This window comes from Pteropus vampyrus, unplaced genomic scaffold (assembly GCF_000151845.1).
Source record: "Pteropus vampyrus isolate Shadow unplaced genomic scaffold, Pvam_2.0 Scaffold104, whole genome shotgun sequence".
In the NCBI taxonomy this organism is placed as follows: Eukaryota; Metazoa; Chordata; class Mammalia; order Chiroptera; family Pteropodidae; genus Pteropus; species Pteropus vampyrus.
This window is the reverse complement of record NW_011888885.1, coordinates 5,714,402-5,741,761: the sequence shown is the minus strand read 5'-3', so window position 1 is coordinate 5,741,761 and position 27,360 is coordinate 5,714,402. Positions and strand designations below refer to the sequence as shown.

General features: G+C 46.9%; 2 protein-coding genes across 4 annotated transcripts in view; both read right to left on the bottom strand.

Moving 5' to 3' along the window:
• Positions 1-8,276: 8,276 nt before the first annotated feature.
• On the bottom strand, positions 8,277-15,106 carry SLC35B1 (solute carrier family 35 member B1). Its single transcript, XM_011365090.2, has 9 exons — positions 14,708-15,106; positions 13,924-14,027; positions 13,203-13,333; positions 12,885-12,915; positions 12,142-12,299; positions 11,025-11,151; positions 10,181-10,287; positions 9,866-10,019; positions 8,277-8,653 (listed from the first exon to the last, which is right to left on the bottom strand). The coding sequence occupies exons 1-9, from the start codon at positions 14,911-14,913 to the stop codon at positions 8,601-8,603; spliced, it is 1,071 nt and encodes a 356-aa protein (XP_011363392.1). The 5' UTR covers positions 14,914-15,106; the 3' UTR covers positions 8,277-8,600.
• A 2,099-nt stretch (positions 15,107-17,205) lies between these two features.
• FAM117A (family with sequence similarity 117 member A) overlaps positions 17,206-27,360 on the bottom strand; it is a 30,685-nt gene continuing 20,530 nt past the window's right edge. For 2 of the 3 annotated variants that reach the window (XM_023533571.1, XM_011365107.2), the window contains exons 3-8: positions 26,131-26,226; positions 24,559-24,669; positions 23,934-24,068; positions 22,569-22,770; positions 21,208-21,358; positions 17,206-18,440 (exon numbers count right to left, since the gene is read on the bottom strand). In XM_023533571.1, the coding sequence (XP_023389339.1) occupies positions 18,137-18,440; positions 21,208-21,358; positions 22,569-22,770; positions 23,934-24,068; positions 24,559-24,669; positions 26,131-26,226 (999 nt within the window). In that variant the 3' untranslated portion in view covers positions 17,206-18,136. The other variant, XM_023533572.1, reaches the window with a different exon arrangement.

The window sequence follows — 27,360 nt, the reverse complement described above, 5'->3', positions numbered from 1 at the left end:
ATGAGAAAAATAAACATTCCTTTCAGGAACTGGGTTGCTGTAGTTGCAGGCACAGAAGCCTCTAGCAGCTTCCTCTTCCTGCAACCACTGTTTGGCCACAGGCTGGTCAGTAGTCTGGTTAGCAGCCCACAAGAACTCTGAACATTCTCTCAAGAGGCTCTTTGACTCACACCCTCTTCTGGGAGCCCAGTCTTCCCTTAAAAGGCCACCTTATTGGAAAGTTCCTATGATGGCATTTATGAACTCTATTTTTATCTATGTTGGAAAAGTCTCAAAGTTAATTCCCAAGCCAAAGACATTAAACTCAGGAACGTGGATGAGTGAGGAAGCATCTACGCGATGCCTTTGAGTCACAGCTTTGTTTTCCATGGCAAGGGCCTCCATTCCTTTCCATCACTAGGCCCTTGTTTTTAAGGACTGGCTGACTCTAAAAAGCTTTTGATCCCATGTTCATTAAAACTAGATCTTGCGGCCCTTAATGGTCTATGAAATGGTGTCCCCTTCCCTAGGAGTCTCTTATCTCTGCTAGGGCCCTCAGAGCAGAACACAGAACTGATTGCCAAACATCTCCCAGTTTGTTTAAACCAGCTTTCCACTCCCCATCCCCAAATGGATATGAATCATGGGCGATAGCATTGCTAGCAGAAGAAGGAGGCAGGGTGGCCAGAGGAGAGGGCTCCCAATGAGTCTGGCCAAAGAAATAATTGGACAGAAGCTACAGATATGAGGAGAGTAACTCAGCAGGGCTGGCGAGCAAGTCGAGGGCCTATGCCAGGGAAAGGATTCACCATCAGAATCGGTGTGAGGTGGGGGGTGGGGGAGTGTGGAGAGAAGAAAATGCCAGTGAAGGATCCAAGGAAGGAAGGGCAGGCAGGAGAGAAGCAGGAAGCAGCAGCAGAGATGGAAGGAATCAGATAGTTTGTGGAAAAAGTAAAGAGAAGAGAGGGAACATGAATTCCTTTTCATCTAAATGGGGTGGGTAATTTGGGGAAAGAGGGTGTTGGAGAGTCAAGTGGAAGCACCAGAGTAGTGGTTAGTCACCACACCCTGCCCCCACCAGCCCCAGCAGATTAAACACGAGAGCCGAGGAATATATCAAAGAATATTCTCACTCCCAGATTCAAGGTACTAAATTTGTCACCAACCCTGCCTCTGGGTAAGATAGATTTTGTCGAAGGGTGCTGGAACCAGAGGATTCAAGCCACCATTGACTCTCCCTCCCCTTGTCCTTAGCAAAAGCCTAAACAATTCATGATCCACACCCAGATGTCCCTGTCTCCTCCATCCCCCCACCCTGCAGTGCATGCACAACCCAAAGTCACAGCCCGCTGTGTGCCTCTGCCTCTGCTGGCTACTATGGGACAAGGACCAGGCTTAGTGCTTAGAGTCTGGGCTGAGTCAGCACTGCCTGTAGGAGAGATTGCTTCCTGGAAAGTTTCACTTCAAAGCTTCTGGCCAAGCGCTGGTAGGAAGTAAGAGGCACCTTGGAAGCTAAAGGTAGCTTTGGCTTTCAAGATACTCTCAGCAAAGAGAATCATGGGATAGAAATGTCCATAGTTCCGCTTAAAGCGTGACTCCAATGTACCTCAGGCTGCCCAATACCCTCCACCCTCTCCGATTCTGAAAATAGCATTTTCCAGGCCTCACAAGAGATTTCAGGGCTAAGATGGAAGCTCTGATTCCTAAGTGATCTAGTTACTTCTGAAAATTAGACAAAATATACTTCCTAAGCCTCAGGTGTCTGTTTTCCAAAGATATGTCCTTATTCATTGGGACAGAAAGAATGCATATGGGATGCTCTGTGTGGTTGCAAGGCAGCATCTTCTCTTGATAAAAAGGACAGCATACCATTAGCAGAAATCAGCAGACTGCTCCAGTGGTCAAGCTCCTGCTCTGTCTCTGGGGGGCTGTGTTGGGCAGTCTAAGCCACCCCCACCCTTCTCTTCTTCTCTTTAACTTGGGAGTTTTAATCTCCAGTGCAGGGTAAAGGGTCATTTCGATGATCGCACTTTGGACAAGTGAGAAGAGCATTTTACTTTGACCCCCACAACTGCTTGCTATGCAGTGGGCACTCTAGCAGGGAAGCAGTGGGTGGCAGCAGCTGTCAGACACCTTCCCTTGAGGATATATCAGTTGGTGCCAACAGCCTATATAAGCTCTTTCTGATCTCTGTGCCAGTGACTACAAGTCCTGGAAGGAAGTCAGGAGTCCACCACGAGCCCTGTATCCTTCTCCTCCCCCTCATCTGCCAAGAATGGGGAGGGGTGGTTTGGGAGCCCGCCAAGAAAGCGGCTGGTGGTTCTTAGACACGTTTTCCAGCTGTCACACCTGTTCACATGGGAACTCACACTCATGCATGTACACACTCACACGCACACACACTCAGAAATAAATTGTTTCGGGCTTTCTTGTTCCATCTGTCCCATGCCCAAAGCAACAGTAATAAGAACTTCCATCAATAAACTGTTGTTCCCAGTTTGTCTTCCCCTATGCCTTCATTTATTGATGTTTGACTGGCACCTACCATGTACCAGTCACTGTGTGCTAAAAACACAAGGACACACTCTTGGGGGAGAAAATATATATAAATACTAATTAGATGCAAGCCAATCATATAGTGTTGCATTACCATAGGTGGCAAACTGGTGTTCATAGGCCAAATCTGACCTGCAGGCCTGTTTAGTGTAGCTAGCAAAGAATTTCTAAAAATTGGTAAAGTTGATGTAAAAATCAGTATTTCCATATATATATTTTTTGGAAATAACAGATCTGGCAACAATTGGAAGTGAAAAGTCACCGTCCCCTTTAGATGGGACATTCACTCACAGTTTGTCACAGGCTACACACCCCTACCTCTCCACCCCACTCCCTTCCCTATTAACTTCAACGGGCTTGCGTCATTCATCCATGTTCACTGCAATGATTTGCAGGTGTTAGAATTGGGGGCCCTTAAAATGAAAAGCCATCAGATGACCCAAAGCAGGGAACCATTAATTCTGCTCCAGGAAGTCAGATGAGTTAACCCTTGAACTAAGTCTAAGTACTTCATCGATTTCTTATTTATTGTTTCCCTCCTCCCCCTACTGTGAGATGCATTAAAGGAAAGACCTTAGTCAGCCACCTTCTTCATCTTATCCCCAGTAAGTAGCACAGAGCCTGGTATACCGTTGGTCTCAATACTTATTTGTGAGATGTGATGAATGGAGTCACTAGAAGTACCAGGTAGAAAAGGGAATTCCAAGCAGAGGGAACTGTGGGCACAAAGTCATGACAGTAAATAGTGCACAGAGAAACTGCAAATAGCTCATGGTGAATGGGGGTGCTAGAAGTATGAGGTGGGTGGGATCATGTTGGGTGGAAGCAGCAGGACTGAGCAGGGAAAATAGACTCCAGTGGGATACTGAAGCGCTTTTGATGCTGCATTAAAAAGGTACCCAGGGAAATGTGGAAGTGATTTAAGGAGTGAAGTGACAGGATCAGATTCTTGTGAACAGAGATAACTCTGGTAGGGTGGTGGGTGGAGAGAAGGGAGCTCCAGGGAAGACAGAAGCAGCAAATTGAATTCAATTCAATGCTCCCTTTTCCCTTTCTCAGGCCCCTGAAACGCCACTGGGGATCTACTTTAAGAGAATGGTGCCCCCTGCTGACCAAGTCTGGGCTTGCGCCTCCCCTAGGCCAAGAGGGAAATTATAAAATGTTTGGCCATGAAGAAAAGTACCTGGAAGCTGTGTACACAGAATTACATTAGTGATGTATCTGAGAGTGTCTTCATTTTCCTAGGAAAAGAGGGGCCCATGAGAAGATGTGTGATGATAACTAATTGCCACAGTGTTGCCAGATGAATACAGAAAACTGGCTACATTTGGATTTCAGATAAACAACACCTAAATTGTTCAGTATATCTCAAATATTGCATGAATAATTTTTAGTATAAATATGTCTGAAAAATTATGTCATCTGAAATTCAAATTTAGCTGAGCATCCTGCATTTTTACTTACTAAATCTGACCTGTGGAGAGGCTGGGTGACAAGCAGAAATGAAACTGGATGGGTTTCTTTCCTTGGGTATCTCTGCATCCTCAACCTAATCTCCATCTAAGCAAAGCTCAAAATGCTTTTTCATCTTTTGCAGTGGTGCCCAGTTATATAATTCTATTTGGGAAATCACTTTTAATTAAATGAGGCCCATAAGTATGATGGATCCTATGTATGGACCCCTTTTAATATCTGAGCTTTACAGAGAAATGAATCTATCAGCTTGACATATGTGTGAACACTTGTGCCGTTACATATACACACACACATATTTTACATGAAATTTCTGGGAGTTCCTAGCCTTCACATAAGAGTGACACATTCCTTCTAGGGATGTGGTCTGAATGTGGCAATTCTAGATTCTGAGTAGGAAGAAATGGTGTCCAGTCAGAACCTAAGCTGAAATATGGTGCTTCTTTCTGCTCGTGCTGGCCACCCACACATCATGATGTACAGTAGTGGGCAGGAAGAAACACTCCATCCCTTCTCCTTGATAAAAGCCTTGAACCTCTTCCCTCTTCTAACTCTCGCCGAACAGGGAGTCAGGCATATTCGGATAGAAAACTCACCAGCCCCCAGAGACTTGCACTTCAGTTGAGTGGACGGTACTGAATGAAATCACCCTTCATTCCGAGACCCTCCTGGTTCCCCTCCCATCCTTCTTGCCATGGCAGGCATAGCTCAGTTTCCTAGTCTGAGGACGGTGCCTGTCAGAAACTGGCTTTCACCAGTAGGCAAAAACCTTCCACAATAAATTCTAGACTCCGACCTCAGAGATAAAAGCCATGGCCTGGACATTCTTGGAGATCTCGGAGCAGGGGTGCTGAGTCTCTCTCCCACAACCCTCACTGAAAAGCCCCTGGTTCCCACAGCCTGTTCTCCTCCTGTCCCTAAAAAGGGAAGGCAGAAGTGGCCCAGGTCAGGGAGATGTTGTTTTCACTCTCCCAGAATGTTCTAAATGTAAAACTCCACTGCAGGTTGTTCCTTTGTCAGCCTGCTCATGTGATATTCCAGCTCTCAGGAACTGCATTATGGAATACTGACTGAGTTCTATCAAACAATCATAATGATATACCCGACCATGTTTATCGTAGAATATTTAATGTTAAACATTTTCTGCAATTAAAAAATTAATTTCATTATCTATATGGTGGTATGATTTCCAAATATAATTTCTTTGGAAGAAGAATCCTTTATTCTGAAATGGATAGCTTCTAAAATTTTTAGTTAAAATGTTCTTTTATAACTCATAATGGTGATAGTAGATTTTTAATGTTATTTATTTAAAAAAATAAGATAAAAAGCTAGCATACCTGTCAGCCCTCCAAATTATTTGGAAATTCTCCTGGACCAGGAAATCCAAACAGCTGAGTACTGGCTTAAGCTGGCTGACCTCTGACCTGTAGTAAGCGAGACTCACTCTGGGGCCCCGCCCTCGGAGTTGTGTGACCTTATGCACTTTGGTGGGTTTTAGGCTCCCTATTCCAAATATAGAGAGATTTGTTTCTGGCCCATGATCTTCCCAGGAGTGTTGTAGGAATAAAATATCATGGACTAAAGAGCTTTGGGAAAGGAAGAGCTTAATAAATACATGAGATTGCTGCTCCTAAAGACAGCTGGTGTGTTCTCAGTAGGAAGGCCTGAATGATCCCGCAGAGACCCAGGACAATTTTTCTGCCAGGGCATCTGGGGAAAGTGACCAGCACCACTCATAAAACATACAAACTGTTCCACTAACAAGTGGGACCAGACGGCAGAGGCAACTGGCCTCCTGAAGAGCTTTGCTTCTCTCCCTCAGAGGGCACAAGTCCAAAACGCAACTAGAACTTGGGGAACCTTGAGTTCCAGTTAATCTCTCCAGGACATACCCAAGGACCACCTGCAGGTCGCCCAGCCTTCTCTAACTTTTCATTTCTAAAAGGGGCAGATAGATGCTTGCTCAGTCCTCTTCACGAGGGTGTTATAGGGCTGTGAGAAAACACATCGCCCATTCCTAAATACCACCCCTTAAAGATTAACCACAGTGTTTCATTCCTGCTCCTTTAAATCTTTTGAAAAACAATGTATAATTTTCCTTTAATGTTTAATTTCAGAATAATTTTCCCCATGGTTTTATCCCAAATCACATTTGTGGGTCACTCTCCTTGCCCTAGGCTAAGATGTGAGCAGGACGAGGAGAAACTGCTTTACCACGAGCCCGAACACAAACAGCTGAGGAGGTGGACCTGATGGTCTAACCAAAATAGACATAAGTACAATACATCCTGAACTAAAAAGTGGGGAAATTTGTGCCGATTCCCTCCCTTCTACACATAGCTGAGAATTAACTGCACATGAAAGTCTTTTTGATCTTTAGAAACCCAAGAGCAGGGGCCGCCCAGGGTTAGGGATCAACAATACTTTTGTTTGAACTTGCCTGGTATTCCACATTTATCAGGCCTATTATAACCTAACAGTGTTACTGACTTTAGTCTAACCTGGCGCTCTCAGTCCCTGTGATCCTGTAGGTAAGCATGCCACCGGGACAAACTGGCAGCTTACGCGACATTTTCGATTATCTTTCAATTGAGCTGAAAGATGTCTCATTGTAGAGCCACTCGCTTGCCCCTGAGCTTACTTGCACTGATTGGAGGCAGGAGCATGGGGAGAAGTCAGACAGTTTAAAGCCCCATCTCCACTTGGCAGTGGAGCCAAAGCTCCATTTCCTCCTCCTTTCATCTTCCCACTCTCTACAGCTCAAGCCTCACCTTGTCCAGACATCTTCCTTTGTTGTTATCCCTGCATGTTTGAGATGCAATGACTTGTTTACCCATCTCCCTATTAAACTATGAACCCCCTAGAGGGTAAGTACTGTTCCTGTTCAACTCTGGACTCCCAGTATATTCAGAGTATGTGGCACACAGAAAGAAGTGTTAGATGAATGGGCAGGGGATTGAATGACTACACCAGAATTGGGCTCCTAGCCCACCACGGGTAGGACACACTTGCTCCAGTATGACCTGCTGAAAAGCCATGCTGAGCTGTTTTGCTCCTGGTGACTAATATTAGGCACATCTGAGACAGCTAGTTGAGAATGGCAGCGGGTAGAGGGAAGGGATGGTCTGATAGCTCAGAAAATGCCTCTTGTTAAAACAGCAGGCCCAGGTGTGGATTGCTTGTAGGCTCCTAACCCTGGTAACTTGCTCTAACCACCTAACCAATCCACAGAATAGTGTGGAAGAACTATCAGTCCAATAGGGAAGGAGCTACTGGATGCAACTTTCAGGATGAAAAAAAGAGTGGGGAAAGGGGTGGAGAAAGGAAGGAAGTTCAGCCAGATGTAAGTAAAACCTCTTTTCTCAAGGAGTTCAAAATGAGAGGGGGCCTTTAGGGGCAGAGCTGCAGCAACATTCAGGCCCCTAGAGAGGGAGATGAGTGCGAGTGAGACAGGGCTTGAAAGGCTGGGCGGGGGGTGGCAAGGCAGTGGCTCAGGAAGGAGGCTGGGCTCCCATCTGGAGAGCTGAGGGGCCGAGGTTGCTGAACAGATGGAGTGAAAGTTGCAGCTGGTGGAAATGCACTTTCATGTGTAAAGTATGGTCCCTGGAGGATTTCGAGTTCCAACTCTGAAGGCAGCAGTGGGCAGGTGGCTCTGCTCCATGCTCCGCCTTCTCCCCCCACTGCCACCCAGAAAACTCGACAGTGGCTCTGTGCCAGGACTCAGCCACCATGTCTTCCACCAGCATCCCTTTCAACAGGCAAAAGCTGGCATGGTGACACCTTGGCACAGGCCAGGACGGCAGAGGACTGTAATGTTTTAGCAGCTAAAGGGGGCAGGGGAATAGGAAGGATTAATCCAGCCTCCCCAGGAGGGGACCAGGTGCACTGAGAACACACAGAGATAGAGAGGGAAAAAAGACCTTCCAAAGCTGTTCAGGACATACACACTGGGTCTTTGCTTCTGGTTGAGCTTTGGCTGAAGGGGAGGCAGTGGAGAAATGTGAAAACACAGGCTCTGGCTTCATTGGACCCCAACTTCAAGAAAACTTTCTTGAGAATATATCTGTAGTTTTTAAAGTTGCCCACCAGCAACTTTAAGAGGAAAAGTGATTTTGACATTCCATGACTCTAACACAGCCACCTGTCCTGACATATTTAGACCCTCACCTTTGGAAACAGAAGCTGCAAGCCCAACTATACAACCTATTAGAGCTCCTCCTTCTAATGCTTAGGCTCTTGAAGAAATTAGCCACTCAACCATAGGCTAACCACACCCAAGAGGAAGCATCTTAGGCAATGAGCCTCAAGCTCTGCCTCTTCCTCTCTCTCTCTTTATTTGTTAGGCTGTGCTCTAGGTCATCAAGAACAGAAACTTCCAACTCTGTCTTGTTAAAATCCAAGCATTTTTTTTTAGAACATGTGATTTTGATTCCTTTAAAAACAAAACAAAACAAAACAAACAAAACAAAACAAAACAAAAACAGACTGGAACCCAGTCCTTTAACCCTACTGTGTCCATTTTCCCAAGAGATGTTGTTATTTGAGATAATAACTTAAATATTCTTGGAATGGAGGTAGTTTCTCTCTTCCTAGTGGGATGTCTTCTTGGCTCCTTTCCCAAACTTGGCATCGAAACCAAGACCTATGGAAAAAGAGAACATGGGCAGAAATGAAACCTACCAATGATGTGGGGCAGGGGGCAGGGGAAGGTCAGCCTCTCGGTTCTCCAAAATTGGGGCTTTAAATAAAAGTTTTCAAACATTCATTTTAAAAACACCCTCCAAGAAAAGCATTTTCATTTGAATGGCATCAAATGAAAAAAATTCACCAAGGTACCAGAAATGACATAAACAGAAATACTGAAAGAAACTTAAGAGTCAAAACTTCTAAGCTAGTTCTCCCAGCATATCCATAGTGGCATAAATAGGGAGTAAGTATAATTTTACCCTGTTCAGTGTCTGGGGAACTTGAGTTGCTGGAAGGAAATCACTAAAACCAAATGCTCATTAGGAAGGCTAGATTAGAAGTAACGCTTCCTTTTCTCTTGTTTGAAAAAAGTTTCCTCATGACCCAGCAATTCCAGTACTGGGTATTTATCCAATGAAAATGAAAACATTTGAAAGATATCTGTGCCCCTATGTTCATTGTGAGACTATTTACAATAGCCAAGATATGGAAGCAACATAGGTGTACATCAGTAGATGAATGGATAAAGAAGATGCGGTGTACATATACATATCTAACTATCTATCTATTTATCTATGTATATATACACACACACGCACAATGGAAAATTACTCAGTGATAAAAAAGAATGAAATCTCGTGATTTGCGACAACATGGATAGACCTAGACGATATTATGCTAAGTGAAATAAGTCAAACAGAGAAAGATAAATACTGTATGATTTCACTTTTAAAACAAAAACAGACTCACAGAACCAGAGGATAAACTGATGGCTACCAGGGAGGAAGGGGGTGAGGGGATAGGTAAAAAAAAGTGAAGGGAAGTAAAAGGTACAAACTTCCAATTATAAAATAAATAAGCCACAGAGGTGTCGTGTATAGCATAGGAAATATAGTCAATAATACTGTAATAACTTGCCATGGTGACAGATGGTTACTAGACTTATTGTGGTGATCACATCAGGTATAAAGATGTTGAATTGCTTACATTGTACACCTAAAATGAATATACTACTGTATGTCAACTATACTTTAATAAAAAAAATTTTTTAGGTTCTCTGTAAAATAACTAAATTTCATAAATACACAAGTAAATTTTAGGAGGAAAAAATCAAGCTCTGTCGCTGTCTTTTTGTGGCCCAGAGATGCCTGCTCTGGGTGGCACTTACCCAAGAACACAAGCACAGTGCCCACCCACTGCATGGAGCTGATGGGGTTGGCGAAGAGGATCACAGAGGCCAAGATGGTGAAGAACTTTCGAGTTGTGGTGATGATAGAGCAGGTCAGGGGGCCAAAATACACAACCGTCATGAATATGAAGCTCTAGAGATAGACAGGGAAAGGTGAGATCAGGCTAGTTCTTGGGTATCTGCCACAGGTCTAAAGTCCTTAACGAACATCAGAGCTAATCTTGCCACTACTCTTCTCCCAGCCAGACCAGCGTCTCTTAGGGAAGCCAAGCCATTCTCTGTCAAGGCACTCACCTGACCCAGGGCACTGGTCAGGCCAAAGAGCAAGATGTTATAGATGATAGTAGGGTACCTTTCAGCAAAGCTCAGGAACTCCCAGAGCTCCCCAGTGAATAGGATTCCTAGGAAGAAATGTCAAAAGATGAATGATACATCTTGTGTGCCCATACCCACACACATACCTACACATGACCTGCTAAAGTACTCCAAAGGAGGGTGGGGCATGGGAAATGTATGGAGTGAGTTTGTGTTGCCCCATTAGGCATCTTTTTCCTATTTTTCTGATTAGGGAAACTAATTAAAGACTCTCCCAAGCAAGGCTTGGAAGTTAGTTACTTCTGCCAAAAGTGACGGAAAGCAGAAATCCTCAGATGTTGTGGAGACATTAATCCATACAACCCTAACTCAAGGCAGCCCCAAGCACTGGTCATCTCCAGCCATCAGTAGCCTCCTCTCAGTGCACTGTACAAAAATGCTTCCTACATGTGCCCAGCTTTGGAAAAGGTTAGGAAGCACTGATTGAAATGCGAATGTATTCACTTTCAAACTATGTTCAGTATACACCACATACCAATGTCTCATCTCCCTTAGAAGAGGGCAAGTTCCCAAGGTACCCCTGTGTCCTACTGCTGTGTCCTTCCATGATACCTGGCAGTCTACCCCTGATTGTGCAGGAACGAGTAGCAAGCAGAGCTTGATGGTGAAGATTCTCAGGGGCTTGGACATAAAGGCATCCTGGAGCCGAGGCAGGCCTTTGGCCCGGGCAAAGTTAGCAACTGGCCCCTGAGCTAGCAATCAACCAATGAGGGCAGTCTGCCCTCTGGTGATACATGGAAAGAACAGCAGAACTGCTCCTTACCAGCTCCCAGCAGCAATGTCGACCAAAGGTTAATGTTCAACATCATGTGATTGGAGCCTGTTTGGTAATGAGCTCGCATGTGGTCCTGGGAAACTCCTGTCAGTCCATCCAGGGTCAGAGACAATAACTGGGAAGGAAAGTGTGCAGCCTGCAGTGAGAAGGCCAACAGTGCTCCTCCCTAACCCAGAACACAGGACTCTCACCTTTCTGAGACCCCTCGGAAAACCTTAAGCAGAGTCCTGAGAACAAAATGCTGCTATTCAGTCATGGATGGAGGGTAAGGAGAGACCATTCAAGCTCCCTCTTCTCCCCGGGCACTAGAATGACAGGCTATCTGAGCTGCATAGTTGTAATGTAATCAGAGCAGGGCAGGAAATCTACCGCTTTCCAACACAGTGCCACGAAGCCTGTTTGTGTGGGGGCCTGGAACCGGTTGTGGTGAGCCACACACATTCTTCCATTGAAGCTGGAGAGAAAAAGTCTACTCCCAGCATGTTAGCCTCCTGGCTTGGAAGATAGTGCACCAGAGACCGGATTCTGCAGTCATACTCCTGGATTAGAATCTTGGGCAAAGTTAGCCCCTAACTCTGCCACTTTACAGCCATAAGACCATGGGCAAGTGACTTAACCTCCCTTTGTTTCAATTTCTTCATCTGTAAAATGGAGATAATACTATCTATGAAGTTACTGTTGTAAAAATTAATCAATTGGTATGTAAAACAGTTGGAACAGTACCTAAATACATAGTAAGCAATAGCTACTACAGTATTATTTTAAACCCTGGCTTCTCAGTTTCTCAAAAAGCAGCAGTGAGAGACACACTACCCTTTTACTCTCTGCTCTCAAGTCTCTGTGACCTCACACCAGCATTTAGATACAGGCTTCAGGGTCATTCCTTCCTCAGGAGAGCTGAGCTGTAGTTAAATATTTCAGGCTTCCGATTATGGCCTTAGCAGAGCCAGGGGGCCACGTAGCAAAGGACAAAGACTAGAAATGGGGAACGAGGAGTACCACAATCTTCCTCCAGACATATAATTGGCCTTTCACCTGCCCAAGTGGGGTTATTCCTTGGTTAAGACTACTGGAAAAGGCTGCCTTTCCCACCAGGATCACATACCAGGAGCAGCTCTCCATAGCCAACTGTGTGTTCTTCCATCCCAACTACTATTTTGGGTTTGTACATGAAAAGGGCCACTCCAGCCACAATTAGCAACACACACAGGTACTTGGCCATTGGGTACTTCTTCTTCAAAAGGGTCACTCCAAGAAGCATGACTATTGGGAAGAAACAGAGTAGAAAATTCAGGCACCCACAGGCATCGATGAGCCCAACACTTTCCTCCTAGGAGCCAAGAGAAGACTCATGAGAGAAAAAAAAATCTGAGAAGAAAGGCCTATAGAGGATAAGAGGAGGGTGTGAGGCTGGCACTCAAATAGAGATGACTGAGCAATAGGGCTGAACAAAGAGTATAAAGCAGGAAAAAGGTAGAGAAGCAAGGTGAAAGGTCCAGGGAGGAAGAGGCCAAGGGCGTAGCCAGTGGGGAAGAGTGAAAGGTTGAGAGGAAGAAACTGATAATCAAAATGGAATTGACGGTATCTAATGACAATGTTAACACACAGACGCCAAAATGACCACATGAAGCAGAATAGGTCAGCCTCTAGCTCCCCCAGCTTATGCACACCAACACCACAGGAAGTGATACAGATGACAGGATGGCAGGGGGAAGGGATGGAGGGATTCCCTGGGGATAGCTACGATGAGATGAGGAAGCCTAGACAGATACAGAGTTCTAGCAAAGGAGAAAATTTACTACAGGAAGAGTAAGGACGGAAGATGGGAGACCATCTTCTTCTGCTTACCTGGGATTGGCTTGCAGGATTTACCAAGGACCTGTAATTAAATTCGGCAAATAATTTCTGAGCATCTGTGATGTGCCAGGTACTATGCTAGGTGCTGTGTTAAGATGAGTAAATGTGGGGCCTGCATCAGAGATCGCAGCCTCAGAAAGTAGTTCTACTGTGGCCAACCCACGACTGCCAAACCTCGAATCTATGATTCTTCACACTCTGAATTTCTCAAACACACTCTTCTTTTTAAGTCACAGACCCGAGGAAAAAAATCCTTAGTCCTTTTTCAACAACCTCTGAGCCAACCCTCATCCCACCCTGAGGTTTCACCTGAGTTGGGTAGTTGACAAACTGTAGTGCTGAGTTACTGGAGACCATGGCACCCAGGTAGGAGACAGAACAGGCAGCATAGAGCCAGCTCTGAGTACGATCCACCCTGGCAGTGTCAAAAAACTGGATCCCTGGGAGAAAACAAAACAAAACAAAAAAACAGACAAGAGAAACAGACAAGGTGGGCCTAAGATGGACCACTGAGCAAAAGTCGAAGCAACAAGAAAGGAACCTGTCTGTCAAATAAGATAAGAAACACAAGTTGTTTCTGTCCACTTAAACTGGAAAGTCTCTGTAGATCGTTCAACTCTCCAGTCCCACCCAAGCCTAACACAACTCTACATGCAAGTCATGGGTGAGGAACTCATTCAGTTCAAGGGACTAGTTAGCACTGCTGCTAGCTCCCAGGGAATAGAGAAATGCTCGAAACATGCTTGAAGCTGACACGTGAAAGAAAATCAAAGCGATAAAGAAAAAAAAATTAAGTATTCTTAATGGGGATCTGGAATACAGAAGATCCGTTCTCTGCACAGTTCAGACTCATAGGTTAATCTAATTTAACGAAATAGTTTACCTTGTTCTAAAGCCATGCGTTTTATAGACGAAACAGAAACTATGTAAGCACTAAAGTGGGTGAGGGTCTTGACAGTTGGATCACTGCCTAATGCCCAGGATACAAATAGGAAGGGGCACATTAACAGATTACTTTCTAGATACTCACAGATCTTGGCAAACACAGCATTGATCACACACTGGATGAAGACCAAAGTTAAGGCAAAAGTGAAGGTCTCCTGTTTGGCTCCCTCCCCATACTTTCCTCTTGTTCTAAGAATGAAATACATGAGAAAGAAAGAGAAGAATTAGCATATTTCCTTCAGTGTCATCTAGCATATATAGAGCTACTGGAAGCTTTGAAATTATCTTGCCTCTCTGAATATAGGGAGAGTTTTGGGAGGATCCCTGGGCTCATTTATAAAAGAGGTTGATTTTACTGGACTTAGAAACTAGACATCCCTTCCTGCTAGTCCCATAGCCTAGGACGAAAATGTCCGTAAAGGATGGAGCTAGAAGAAACGTAGAAAATTAGATGGTGAAACGAGGTATCCCAGGAAGAAGGGATTTGGGCTACAGCAGCAAGGCCAAGGGCGAAAGTCAGGTGTCTGCAAGAATCTGGGAGTTCCAAAGAGGAACTCGCACAGGTCACGGAAATCCGTGTGGGGTTATAAACCTCAACCTGTAAAAGCCAGGCCGTTAAAACCAACAGCGGGGAAAAAGCAATTACAGGAGGGGAAATCATGAGGTCCCGAGACTCCAGAGACCAACTTTCGCGTTTTGGAAATCTAGGGAGGCTCGGCCGCGCTGTAAAAGTGTCGGGGTGCTGGGAGGGCAGAAGGGTAAGAGAGCAAGAGAGAATACCAGTGAGGGCCGCGAACCCGGCCACAGGCTGGAGAGAGGGAGCAGGATAGGGGGGGATATGTGCGTTCAGACCCCAGGGATTCGCTCACATCTTTTCCTGTAGGATCCCATAGTAGAAATAGCAGACAAAGACGCCAAGGAAGCAGACGGGCAGTCGCAGCCGGTCGGGCACCAGGGAGCTGCTAGCGGCCATGAGACGCCCGGACGACCCGACCGGAGACCCGCTCACTGCTGGCAGCGGCAGCGGCGGCGACAGATCCAGCCGGACATCGCCGACCGGCGACAGGGGCCTCATAAGAGCTGCATGCGACTGCCGCTCAGTAGGGCCCAGAAGCCACCGCCAGAACTGCCAGCTCAGAGCTGCCGAGGGGAAAACTCCTCAGAAACCGGAAAACGCTTCCAAGGAATGGAGACCTGCCCTGGGACCTTGGCTTCATCCCTAGTGGCCACGGTAGCCAGCTGCCCCGAGGTTAATGTCTTGCCCTCGAGATTTTTTCGATCGGGCAAATCCGAAGACAACTGCAACCCGGAGCTCGACGGGACCTCCTAGGAGATACGCGGGCGTGGCGTGATGGCGTTTAAGGATGTGGAGGCCATTGATTGGCTGCACTGCATGAAGACTGACAGGCGGGCGGGGAGGAGGTACTGCAGGCAGCTGGTCAAATCGAAGAGTCTTTTTTGCCAGTCGGCGGTCAGGTTTCTGCTGGGTCCTAACGCCAAGAAATTATCAGTGGAGCCTTAGCGTCCCCTAGCGACTCTACCCTCTCCACCAGAAGGGCGTTCAAGGCCCGCTGGGCTTTACAGAACAATCCTTCTCACTAGGCTTACAAGGCAGGACTCTAGTCCCAGCTCCGTCACTTAAAGGCAGGGCCACCTACACATGTCACCTAAATTCCGAGCCATAGTTTTTTGTCTGTCTAGAGATAGATAATTAGTAATAGCCACTTTGTCGCCTCTCGACTGTTGAGGATCAAGTGAGCTGAGGTTAATGAAAGCGTTTTATAAACTGTAGAGGGTGCTGGGCAAGTTTAAAGTATTATTTGTCATTATTCTTTCTCAACCCTGATCTTGTTTCTTCACATCCTGGAGATTGAAATGGAAGCTTACTGGAGTGAATTTTCTTTAGGGTCTTAAAATTCACCAGTGGAGCAAACCCTTCAGCTGTCCTCCACATTTTTTTCCTATTATCGAGCTCCTTGTTGGACCCTCCCTCATCCTAGTGTTGGGCCTCTACCTACTGACACCAAGAGGTAGGGCAAGGCTGACCCTCGGTCTTTCCACTGCCACGCCAAACCCCCACTTAATTGCACTCTGGACTGCTATGTAGGTAGAGGTTCCTTCTCCCCTTTGAGCAGCCTGCTTCTTTGGCAAGGCCATGGGCAAAGGAAGGAAGCTCAGGGCAGCACCACACCCAACACTCTGGGCCTGACTCACCAAGGCTTTGGGGGAATGCCAAACATCTTTCAGGGGGAGGGGTAAAACATTGAAGATGGGGTCTATCCTCAACCCCCTCTCTCCTTTATATTAGTGGGGAAGGGAACCCCCATACATTGCTCTCTTGCCCAGTCGTTTTTCCACTGAATGTCTGTAATTCCAGGGTACCAAGCAGCAGCTGGGGTGAGAGACCTGGGTTCCAGTTCCAGCTCTGCCTCTTCATCAGCTAAGGCTTCAAACAATTCACTTGACCTCTGACTCGAGTTTCCTCATCTGAAATTAATGGGACTATAACAACAAGCAGTAGAGCACTGTGGTTAGAAGCATGGGCACTGGATTCAAATGGTCTGGTTCCAATCTCAGCGATCTCGCTTCCTATCTATGTCTTTGAGACGAAGTAATTCAATCTTTCTATCTTTCCCTCATTAGTATAGTGAGATTTATCATTACACTCTTATTGAGTTGCTGTGATTTATCAATGACATTTTATGCAAAGCAAAACAGGATATCTGATGCTTACAAGCCAATGAATGGTAGTTGGGATAGCAGCCTAGAAGCTTGTCCTGAGGTCTTTTGAGATAAAATTGTAGTTATTATGACTGCCCTTGGGGTAGTCAAGTTTTCATCCATACAATGGGGCTAATGTGTCTTTTGTGAAAATGCTTTGTGAATTGCAAAGCACCATCAAAATGTTGAAATGGTTATTCCCATTCCCCCCCCACCCCCCCGAAAGCCTAAGAGTGCTTACAGGGGTGGTACTATAATAGCTGAGAGGCAGCAAAAGGACAAGAACAGTTTCTTCTACTAGTCAAGGAGCACCCACAATGTCAAATTGTCTCCCTTTGTCCAACCTCATTTCCTCTCTGAAATCCACTCTCCTTAGGGAGCTTTTCCAGACTAACCCAAGAATGAATGACTCCTTCACCCCATCTCCAACACACTATTCATTCTGGACAGTCTTTCCATGGATCCGCTATTTATATATCTGTCCATAAAAAGAATCCAAGCCTGGTGGCTTAAGGACAGGGACTCTGTCCATCCACGTCGTCATGTGTTAAGTAAAGGTTCCTCTTGAAGACAAGAATGAAGTGACGAATACCCTCAATTTCCACCCCATTCCCTCCCCTCCAAGTTACTGAACAGAATCTCAAGCTGCTGGGAATACTTATTTATTTGGTCTATTAACACCAAGATTTGCAAAAAACAACTTCTAAACACAGGATAAGAAAACTTGAACATTAACATTCTTCAATTTTGTGAAGCTCAGCAGTATGGAAAATATACAAACTTCAAACAGCTGCAAAAATAGTGTCTTTGGGAGAAAATAGAGTTTCTACATCGATACAAGAAAAATAGGCATTTTTCTAATCCAACCCAGTCCGGGGCAGGTGGAGGGTGTAGAGTCACCACCACTTGCCACCTGGAGGAATGCCAGCTCTCCCTCTCCCCGACTACCCACCTGGGGCTGGGCAGGCTGGGCTGCTGCTTAAGACAATCTTAGGGTGAAAGCGAGATGAAAATGCCACTTAGGAAAACGCTAGGTTCCCCACTCTGCCAGCAGCTGGATTGGTCAAGTGTTATGGCCCTTTAGGGCTGCTTTGGTCAGCTCCTCCAATGAGAGGGAGGCATGGGGATGAGGGCTGAGAGGATGGGGGTATCTATCATCGGGTCTCCACTTCTTCATCTGTGGAGGAGAGGGAAGGAAATCTGTGGTGTCCCCTCTTCTCTGATCACGGCCAGCTTGCTCCATGACAAGGACAAGGGTTCCATATATAGTCCTTTGGACTCACCCCCAGGAGTGGGGGACCCAAGACCTTCTGGGTGGGTTTTCCATCAAGTGAGAGAGGTGGCAAGAACACAGGTGTGACTTGTGAGCTGCCCAGCTGCTAGTGGAGAAGGCAGGCACCCTCTCATTCAGAGGGGATGGTGTCCATCAAAAAGAGGACCCAGGGCTTTGACACAATAAATGAAAGTGCTCGAAGGCTGAGAGGGAAGGGCTCCTTCATCCCCCACCTCAGGGGAGCTAGAGAGGGGCCTGCCACCAAGGCACTGGTCTCCATGGTAAAATGGTAGGGGCGGGGACCTCAGACCACCAGGGAACTCTGGAAAAGCACGGGCTCTTCTGATGGTGGGGTGCGCTGCCATGGCTCGAATGGCAGCGAGGAGGAGGCCTTGGAGGCTTCTGGATCCTTCCGAGGTGGTGGCCTGGGGCTGCTGGGGGGGAGGGGAGACCCTGGGCTTGAGGGGCAGTTACGGAAGATGAAGCCCATGCTGGGGAAGAGGGGCTTCATCAAGCTGACGGGGCAGAAGGCTGAGCCTGTCGGGTTGAAATGGACTTTGTTCTTGTCAGGACAGGACGTCAGGAAGGCCAGGTCAGGACCTGGAGACCTGGAGGATAAAGAGAAAAACACACAGACATACATGTGTACATACACATATATACAGAAATAGCCAGTGAGAAGGGATGAGAGATGTCCCAGCACTTGGGGAGGAGGGGAGCTGAGTCTCTGTTCAGACAGGACGGTAACTTAACCAAGAAAATGATAGACTACTGAGCAACAGCCAGTCTGTCGGTTCCTCAGCTCTTCATTGTTTAGAAATATGGCTAAACAATAAGAAATCTACTTGAGCTAGAAAGTAAGAGGATTTGAAGCTAGACTGGAAGGAGAACTTCCTGACAATGTGATTCTAGAAGAGACCAAGGGATTTTTTGAGAGATTTCATCAGTGAACAGACCCTGTTCACTGGGGGCAGACCCTTTGCCTGAAAGCAGCGATCCAGGCAAAATGGCTTTCTAAGACTTTTTATAGTCTTACGCAGGGTTTCTCAGCCTCAGCACTATTGACATTTTGGGCTGGAAAATTCCTGGTTGTGGGGGGCTGTCTTGTGCACCATAGGATGTTTAACAGCATCACTGGCCCCTTCCCACTAGATGCCAGTAGCACCTGACACCCTCCCCCCATACAAGCTGCGACAACCAAAAATGTCTCCTGACATTGCTGTCATCTGGGGGGAAATACTGTCCCCCACTGAAATCATTCTTAAGCACATTTGAAAGGAGTGATTTTCAAAACCTTTACTGGGAGGGAAGGATAGCAACCATTGTGAGAAAGGCTGTCAGACCTTAACAGAAGATCTAGGTTCTTACTCGCCCTGTGGTCTTGGCCAGGACTGTCTCACTTTTCATGTGAAAAGAATTATCCCTACCCTTCATATGAGGGAAATGGAAGGATAAAAAGAGATTGTGTCAGAGAGTTCTAGAGTAAGGAATGCTTATGATAAAAAAAAAAAAAGAAGAAAAGTGTGACCATGTTTTAAAGGTGACAGAGTCTAAGAAGCTGCTGGTTGTAAGGATTTTGGATGAGAAGACAACTGTGTGGGAAGATGGGGAAGCTCTGTCGCCAATGGATCCCACTGACTACCTTTTTCTTGAAATATATTTACAGAAATATACACTCAGTGTATAGCTTGATCAGTTTGTTACCATTTTAATTGTAGAATTCTAAGAATTCCAAACTCAGGGAGAAGAGTAGGTATGAAGAGGAGGGTAGAGGTTGGCACAGAGTGAGAGGTGGAAGGAAGTAAAGGCCTGGGGTTCCAGAGAACTGCACAGTGGCAATGTGTCCCCTAACCGAGCAGGGTTTGAAAGGATCCCACTTCATAGAGGGATGGAGAATGGGCAGGAGAGGGAATGCTCTTGGTGTGTGCACGTACACATGAGGAAGGTGACCCAGAGGAGTCCAAGCAATGCTTGAGGGACATGAGGGCAACCAGCATGGTCCTGAACAGCTTGATTCCCTCCCTAGGAAATCCAGGCCATCTTACGGGGTCAGAGGTTAGGAATAGGAAAATGTGGCAGATGAACCACTAAACACAAGAACTTCCCAATAGGAAAGCTGACACAATGAAGAGACCCCGATGAGCTAAGAATATGTATCCCAGGATATCTTAGAGAGTAAGTGACAGATCAGTGCCTTTCATAAAGGGTTGACACAGAGGCAGGAAGCTGGATGAGATGACTTTGAGATCTCTTCTGGCATTATGAGTCTGCAAAAGAATCAAGACAAGCAGCCACCTGATTTCCTCAAGCAATTCCAGGTTGTAGTTATCCAGCTATAACGTGGACTGGGGAAGGGCACCAGAGTCCAGAGTCTGCTACACAATCTGGCCTCTTCCCTCCATACACCACTGCAGAGGACCCAGTGCTGCGGAGAGATACTGGGCAACAGTGATGATGCGAGCGACATCCCCGTGGTCATGGTTTTCTCCTTAACTCTCACTCTGTGTTGTATATGTACCTTCTGCTACTGCTATGGGTTGTCTTCTCCCTTATCTGAGATACGAATAGAGCCTTCAAGGCCCTAAACCCTGTCCCAGCTAAACGTCCACTCACACACCATGACTAAACTTCCTGACTGCCATCGAAACCACAACTTCCACGGTGAATCTGCCCTGAAGAATATTAAAGGTGGCGAGGAAACGAAATGAGCGATTAGGGTGCCTGCCAAGGGGGGCTGGCTGTGTGGGCATGTGGGAAGGTCAGCTCTTGATTTTCTCTGCTAATTGGAGAGAACTGTAGTAAAGAAATCAACTAAGAATGGCTTCTGAATTGCCCAATCTGGCTTGAGAATATTGCATAGTCCTTACTTGCAAGGACTGGAAATTTCTTTCTGGACGGTCATGACACTTGAACGACTGCAGCTTGACTCAAAGGATTAGACAGCTGTTTAGGTTCCCCTGCCCCTCCAGTGGGGAGGAGACGGTTCTCGTCTCTGCCGAAGAGAACTACTACTATGTTCTCTCTCTCTGATTATGGTCTAGCAAATTCTCACACCTTTCCCAGGGATGAAAAAAAAAAAAAATAGGAGAAACAAAGGGTTTAGGTTTCAGAGCTCTTTCCTTTCCACTTTCTGCTGCGCTTGTGGCTGGCATGTGGGCAGAGAGCAGGTTTCTATGGAGATAATGATAAGCAAAGATTTAAGTGCTTGGAGTAGGTAATGTCAACAAGTTTGATCGTGGAAAATCTGCAATACCAATAATCTAAAGTTGACAACATCTCTAGGATGAGAGAGAGTCCAAGACTGAAGCAGGCTCTGTCAGGTGGGACCACACAGGGCTAATCCCCCATCCCCATCCCTCTCTCTGATGTACTCACGTGGCCTCTTCAAACACACGCACTCTCTCACAGCCTTCTGGGGGCTCCCGTTTGAAGACGTAGCTATGATTGGGACGAGGGGAGGCGGCAAAGGCAAGGACTGGAGATGGGCTACCATCTTCAAGGAAAGCTGGGTGGCCTGGAGAGGAGCCTGCAAACAGAGCAAGGCTGAGTCCAGTGAAGCTGAAAGAAAGATATCTACCATCCTTGGCTCGGGCCCTGGTATAAAGGGAAGAGGCTAGGAGACACGATAAAGGGTTATGCTGAGTCTGGTCATTTGTCCATACTCTACCTTAGAAAATCTGAGGTGGCTCACAGAAATACATGTCCTGTTATACAGGATAACAACAACAACAACAACAACAACAAATACAGCTGAATTAATGGGAAGATGAGGTCTAATACGAACTCTATATTCCCAGGAAATAAACAGTGATTGGAAATCCAGGCCTCAGATTTAAAGGAATCCTAAATTTTGTCTCTCTCACTGCCTTCTTCCAAGACTGCACCGCCCTGCCTTGCCAACATACCACAGCTTCTTCCTTTCCACAGCCTTGAAAATCTATCCGTTCTTCCAGGAAGAGCTCTTATACTGACTCAGAGAAGCAATTTTTATTCAACTCCACTTGTGGGATAAAATTCCTCTTGCTTTCCACACAGCAAATGTACTTTGCCTACGTTGCAAATATTGACTTTATCTGTATTTATGTCACATTTATTCCTTATTACTCTATGCTCTATTTACCTCTGTGTATTGTTAGATCATGGCCTTGACCAGCCTACCTCACAGGGTTGCTGTGAGAATCAAATGAGGCAACACAGGCAACATAATGTAAGGGTCATTACTATTGGAAGGAAGGATTCACATCTTGTCCTCTTGGTGAAGCAGCCAGGGCACAGTAAAAAGTAGAGGTTTGGAGTCAGCCCAGGTTTCAATCTGGGTCAAACCAGGTGACCCTGGGCAAGAGACTGCATTCTCTTATTTTGTATCATTCACAACCACCTTGAGACTTATTGCTGCTAATGGGTTGAGTGGACACCTGAACAGACTCGAGGGCTCTGTACTACTGCATGCCGAACCTCAGCCAAATATGCAGATGAGAGGGATTGTGTCTTTGGGTTACAGTGAAGATTAAATGAAAATATAGGTACAGAGACTTTATATAAATTATAAATCAGAATTGATATCAAGGACCATTATTCTTACTGGTATAACATACAGAATAAAGATGACTCCTAAAGATATTCTGGTTGGCTGGTAAATAAAAATGCTAGGCTTGACAGTGACTGGAGGCGGAAAGGGGAGTGGAGTCGCCCCTGCTCCCTGAGTGGGCCCTGCCGCCTCAATCTCCTCAGCTTACCTTTGTCACTGGGGATGGATGCAAGCTCCTCGACTGCACCCCGGTGTTCCTCGTGGCTGGTCTGACCAGAAGGCTGGGGGGATGCCAGGGAGATGGAGGGAGAGCTGGCAAGGTTGCCAGGCTCCAGGAGGAGGAGGGGGTGATCACAGCTGCCACTCTGGGGGGGAGCTGGGGCACGGTGCCCATCAGGGATATCAAGGATCTGCCAGGGAAGAGGGTGGGTGATGACTCCCAGGCCTGTCTCTTCAGGCCTGCAGAGCTGTGGCAACTCTTCGGTCCTCCTTTTGCCCTTGTTCTCCTTCTTTATTTATAAAACACGGTGACGACAGGACACCATTTCCTCAAGTCACTGGTTTCCCAACCACCTGCCCCAATCTAAGGGAAAACCCCTCCTGTTTCTCCCACAGTTCTTTGTTCTTTTCCCTTGTAACACTTGCAGCCAAATTTATCATTACATATTTATTTGAATGATTTCTCGATGTGTTGCCCCCAGCAGGCTGTAAGCCTCTCAAAGGCAGGAACGGGTCTGAGTGTCAGGCTCTGGGAACACAGAGAAGAATAACAATGGGGTGCAGGAGAGGGGGCACGCCATCAGGACACTGTAACCACGGTGGGCCACTGCAGGACAAGTGTGCAGACTATTATCACGTACTAACTCCCCCTTCTCTTTTTAACATTCTATGGTACTTGTACCCACAGCTCGCCAAATTGTGTGTATGTGTTTGGGTGAAAATCTTACATATACTCAGATTAAAACTCAACCAGCAAATAAATCGTAAACTGAGGAGTGTGCCCACTAGAATTATATTAATACTGCCCGACTGGCATTCCCCAATTGTACTGCGTCAGTATAAAAATGTGCCTGAGACTGCAGAAAAGGTAGCAAATAATTCTGCCTGGGAGTGGGGTGGGGGAAAGGGCTGCATTGGGGAATTGGGCATGAAGGATGAATGTGTGTTGCCAGGTAGAGATGGAGGGAAGTGGTAACTCAGGCAAGAGGGTGGCTTGAACTGAGGCACAGAGGTGACGGTGCTGGTGCCAAGTATGCGGTAACAGTGAGCTGGTGCTTTGGCTGAAGAATGATGCCTCGCCCATTCCTCCCAGCTGGGACCCTGCCTTTTCTCTGTCTACCCACCACCAAAAGCTTTCCCCAGGTATACCCACCCAGCTCTCCTGTCCCTGTAGTTAAGTCCATTTAAGTCTAATGAACTCAGTTGGTGTTCCTTCCGCATGCTGGTGTTTGCATGCAGCTCTGTCGCTGTAGCCACGGCCTGTGAGTGCCAGAGAGCAAGAGTCCCACTTCCCCACGTCCAGATTCAGCAAGATGCTGCCTGTCAGCGTATCCAGGACACAGGCCCCACTCACCCGCAGCAGCTCCTCTTCACCCTGCTCCTTCACGAACACCTCCTCCAGCTCTTGGTTGAGCCCTTCCAGGCTCCGGTGCAGGCAGGGGCTGAGTCGCAAGACAGGGGACCCTGAGGGGAAGCTGGGAGGGGACGCCTGAGGAGGAGACAAATGAAGCACTCACTGAAACCCACCAACCCCAGACAATTGTCAGTTCTGACTGGGGGGAGCGGGCGTAACAGTTATGTCAACATGGCAAAACTAAAAGAGTAAAGGAAGATTTGGGGACAGTTACAGATTGCAATAGGTCCATTCAGTGGGGTTTTCTCCAGAAGTCAGAGATTTGAGAGGTCTGGAGTATGCTTTTAAAGGCCACAGGAGCATCGCCGCCTCAATTGCATACGGGGGTGAGGGTGGAGGAGAGCAAAATTCAGAATAGCAGGAAGCCCTTCTAATGTCAGTCAGCAAGTCCAAGTTTGCACTGAAACTTCACCTGGGTACCCACGTGGCCACAGAGCATGCAGCGCAGTAGGGCTCAGGAGTTGCTCAACCTGAGAGGATCTTCCCATGGGGGCGGGGGAGGGGGGAGTGGAGCGCATGCCATGGAGCATGACAAAGGGGAAAGGGCTTGGGGGAGAAAACATACCCTCAGTGCTCCCCGCACAGCATGGTCCCCTTGGAGTGGGGAGCCCCGCTCCTTCTCTTTCCCACTGCGGCTCAGCTTTGTCCTCTGCAGTTGCTGCTTCAACTTGGTAATCTGGTGGCCCAGAGAGGGGGAGAGGAGGCAGGTGAAGCAAAGCACAAGTGCACTGGGTCCCTCCTCCCAGGCGAGGCTCCTGCCAGAGGCCCATGAAAATGCATGAAAGGGAGATGGCAGTGAATCTTCCATCTCAAAATACCTCAGCGGTGTTCAAAATGGTGATGATAGATTCATCGGGCAAGTTGGGTACCTTATTGACTAGATTATTTGATGTTTTAAATTACCGTGTATTCCATAGATGGATCAGTTTCCAAAAATAAAAAATAAAAAATAAAAAATACGCAATGCTGAAACCATTTTTGTCTTTCACAGATTCCAAAGGCATGGAATACTACTCTATTAATAGAAATGGGAAATGATGTTTTTGAATTCACTCTCCAAAGTATATTCACAGCTATCTCAAAGGCCTGGGACCAGGAGGGATGGAAGGATTTCACCCTATTTTAAAGCAGACCGCACTGAGCGAGGAGCAGGCTCTCCAGAAGGAATATCAGATTTTGTCCCGCCTTCTATTTCCTGTGACAATTATGCATTATCATCAACAATTCTGAATATTATCCCTGTCGCATTTGTAATGCTGCACCTACTTGCCTCAGCTGGCAAATGATCAAGAGATTCAGAACTATTTTAAATATGGGCCTAAATTAAATGGAATTCAGAGAGTAGATCTGCTGCCCACAGCCATACAATTTGCAACTACTGCCAACAAGAAAGTGCTTTTAGGTTTGCTATTGGGGATCATTCGACCATGACTCCATGTTTAGTATAAATAACTTGCTTACTCTGTTAATTAAAACTTTAAATACTTTGTATTTCCCACCAGCCTTCAATATTTCATATTTTTTCTCTGTTCTTGCCACCAAGAGGGCGAAAGCCACTCCCCCTATAAGAGGGTCGAGGGTGACTCCTAGCAGGTTGGCCCTGTCAGGAGCTGCCCCGTGGCACGGGCATGGCAGGCGGAGCTGGTTTGCAAGCCCAGTCTATGGCTTTCTCTACTCAACCTCAATGACTGGACCTCCTGAGGGAAAAGGAGGGCCAGCACAAAGTGCTTGGGAACACATAATTGTCTTCTTCTTTTAAAAATAAGGCAGGATGAATAGTTAAGTAATAAATGGGGCCGAGGCCTCCTAACTCTCAGGAACTGATTCTCCATCTTTCTACAGTCTCTGAACTGCTTATCTGGATCCAACCTCAAAGTAAAGTGAGAACATGGTGCCTCCCATCCTGTGCTTGGCTGCTGAAGGGTACCAGCAGCCACTGGTCAAGCCCCTGCTGGCAGGAGGGTCTGGCCACCAGAAGGCTGGCAGGCAGCTTCGAAGGAGCCATCTCATATTAGGAAAATGTCAGGTTGAGGCAAGTGAGATTGGAAGTGTGTGTCCACTTTGGAGCAGATGTATCCACGGTGCTTGGGGTAAACAAGAGGCAGCCACCCCAGCTGGGAAGTCAGAGGGCAGTTACCTCTTTGCGGTGGTCTGTACTGCCCCAGGATGCTGAGCGCTTGTGTGTACAGGAGCTGGCCCGTTCACCTTCAAGCTCTTGCCAAGACAGGGGGGTCTGCAGGGAGAGGAACCCAGTGAGACAGAGCATCTTCTCAGGCAGGCTCAGGGGAAGCAGGCACACCATTTCCTAGACAGAAGTGGTGGCTCTTCGAAGGCTTCTCTCTCATCTGCTCATCAACCTCAACACTGTCAGCCTCTTATTCTTTCAGGCTTCTCCACTGATACTGCCTCTTTCCCAATCTACTTCTTCTTCCAGGAAACCCTCCCTGATGAGCCAGTAAGGCCAACCTGCTCTCTCCGCTCTTCTGACTTTTACACATGGATGATATCCCCAGCTTTTCCAGGGTTCCCCAACAGTGAGGACAAGTACTGCCCTGCCCTATCCTCACCAGCTCCAAAGGGGCATGGGCTCAGAGACCCACTGGCATCCTTGATCCTTGCACCCTCTACATGCCCAGCATAGACCCAGGTTCCTGGGAGCCTAATGAAAACGAGTTACTAGACCAGCCTCCAGTTAGGAATCATTAGTTAGTAAAATATGATAAAGGTCAACAGAAATCCTTGCCCTGCATCCCTGACTGAAGTAGGGGATGCCTGTGCAGTGCAGTGCCTCAAGTTTGCTCTGTGATTTTCACTGTATACAGAGTAAGTGCCGGGGGCCCGACGTCCTCCTAAATATGCAGGGGAGGGGACATTTTCAGAAAAGATGGAGCCAGAATTCTGCACTCAGCCCTGACTCCTGACCCCTCTTGGCTTTATCATAGCTCCTTCTCTTGGGTCCTGCTCTGCCCCTCATGAGAACAGGGCTCTCGGCCAGCCAACCTCCCTCCTCTGCTGCACAGAAGACCGAGTTGGCCCAAGACGGAGGCAGGGGGAGTTGTAGACCCACTTCCTGAGCCCCCACCCGAGAGAGGAAGCTGTTGGCTCTAAGCACGAGGCAGGAGGACAAGATCCCTCCCCACCACCAACATCCCTACTTCCATTCCAAGGGAGGGGCCCAAGGGGGAACGCTCCAGTGGAACCAGTTCCTCTCGAACTTCTTTGCACGAGCTGCCAAAACCATGAGGGCCTGGGAACCATCTCCTCCAACAAATCTGCTGACCTCCCGGGAGAGGTTGTTGCAAACAGAAAGGGGGAAGAAAAGAGAGAAAAAACCAACAACTCAACACCCAACAGCTGCTAAGAAGAA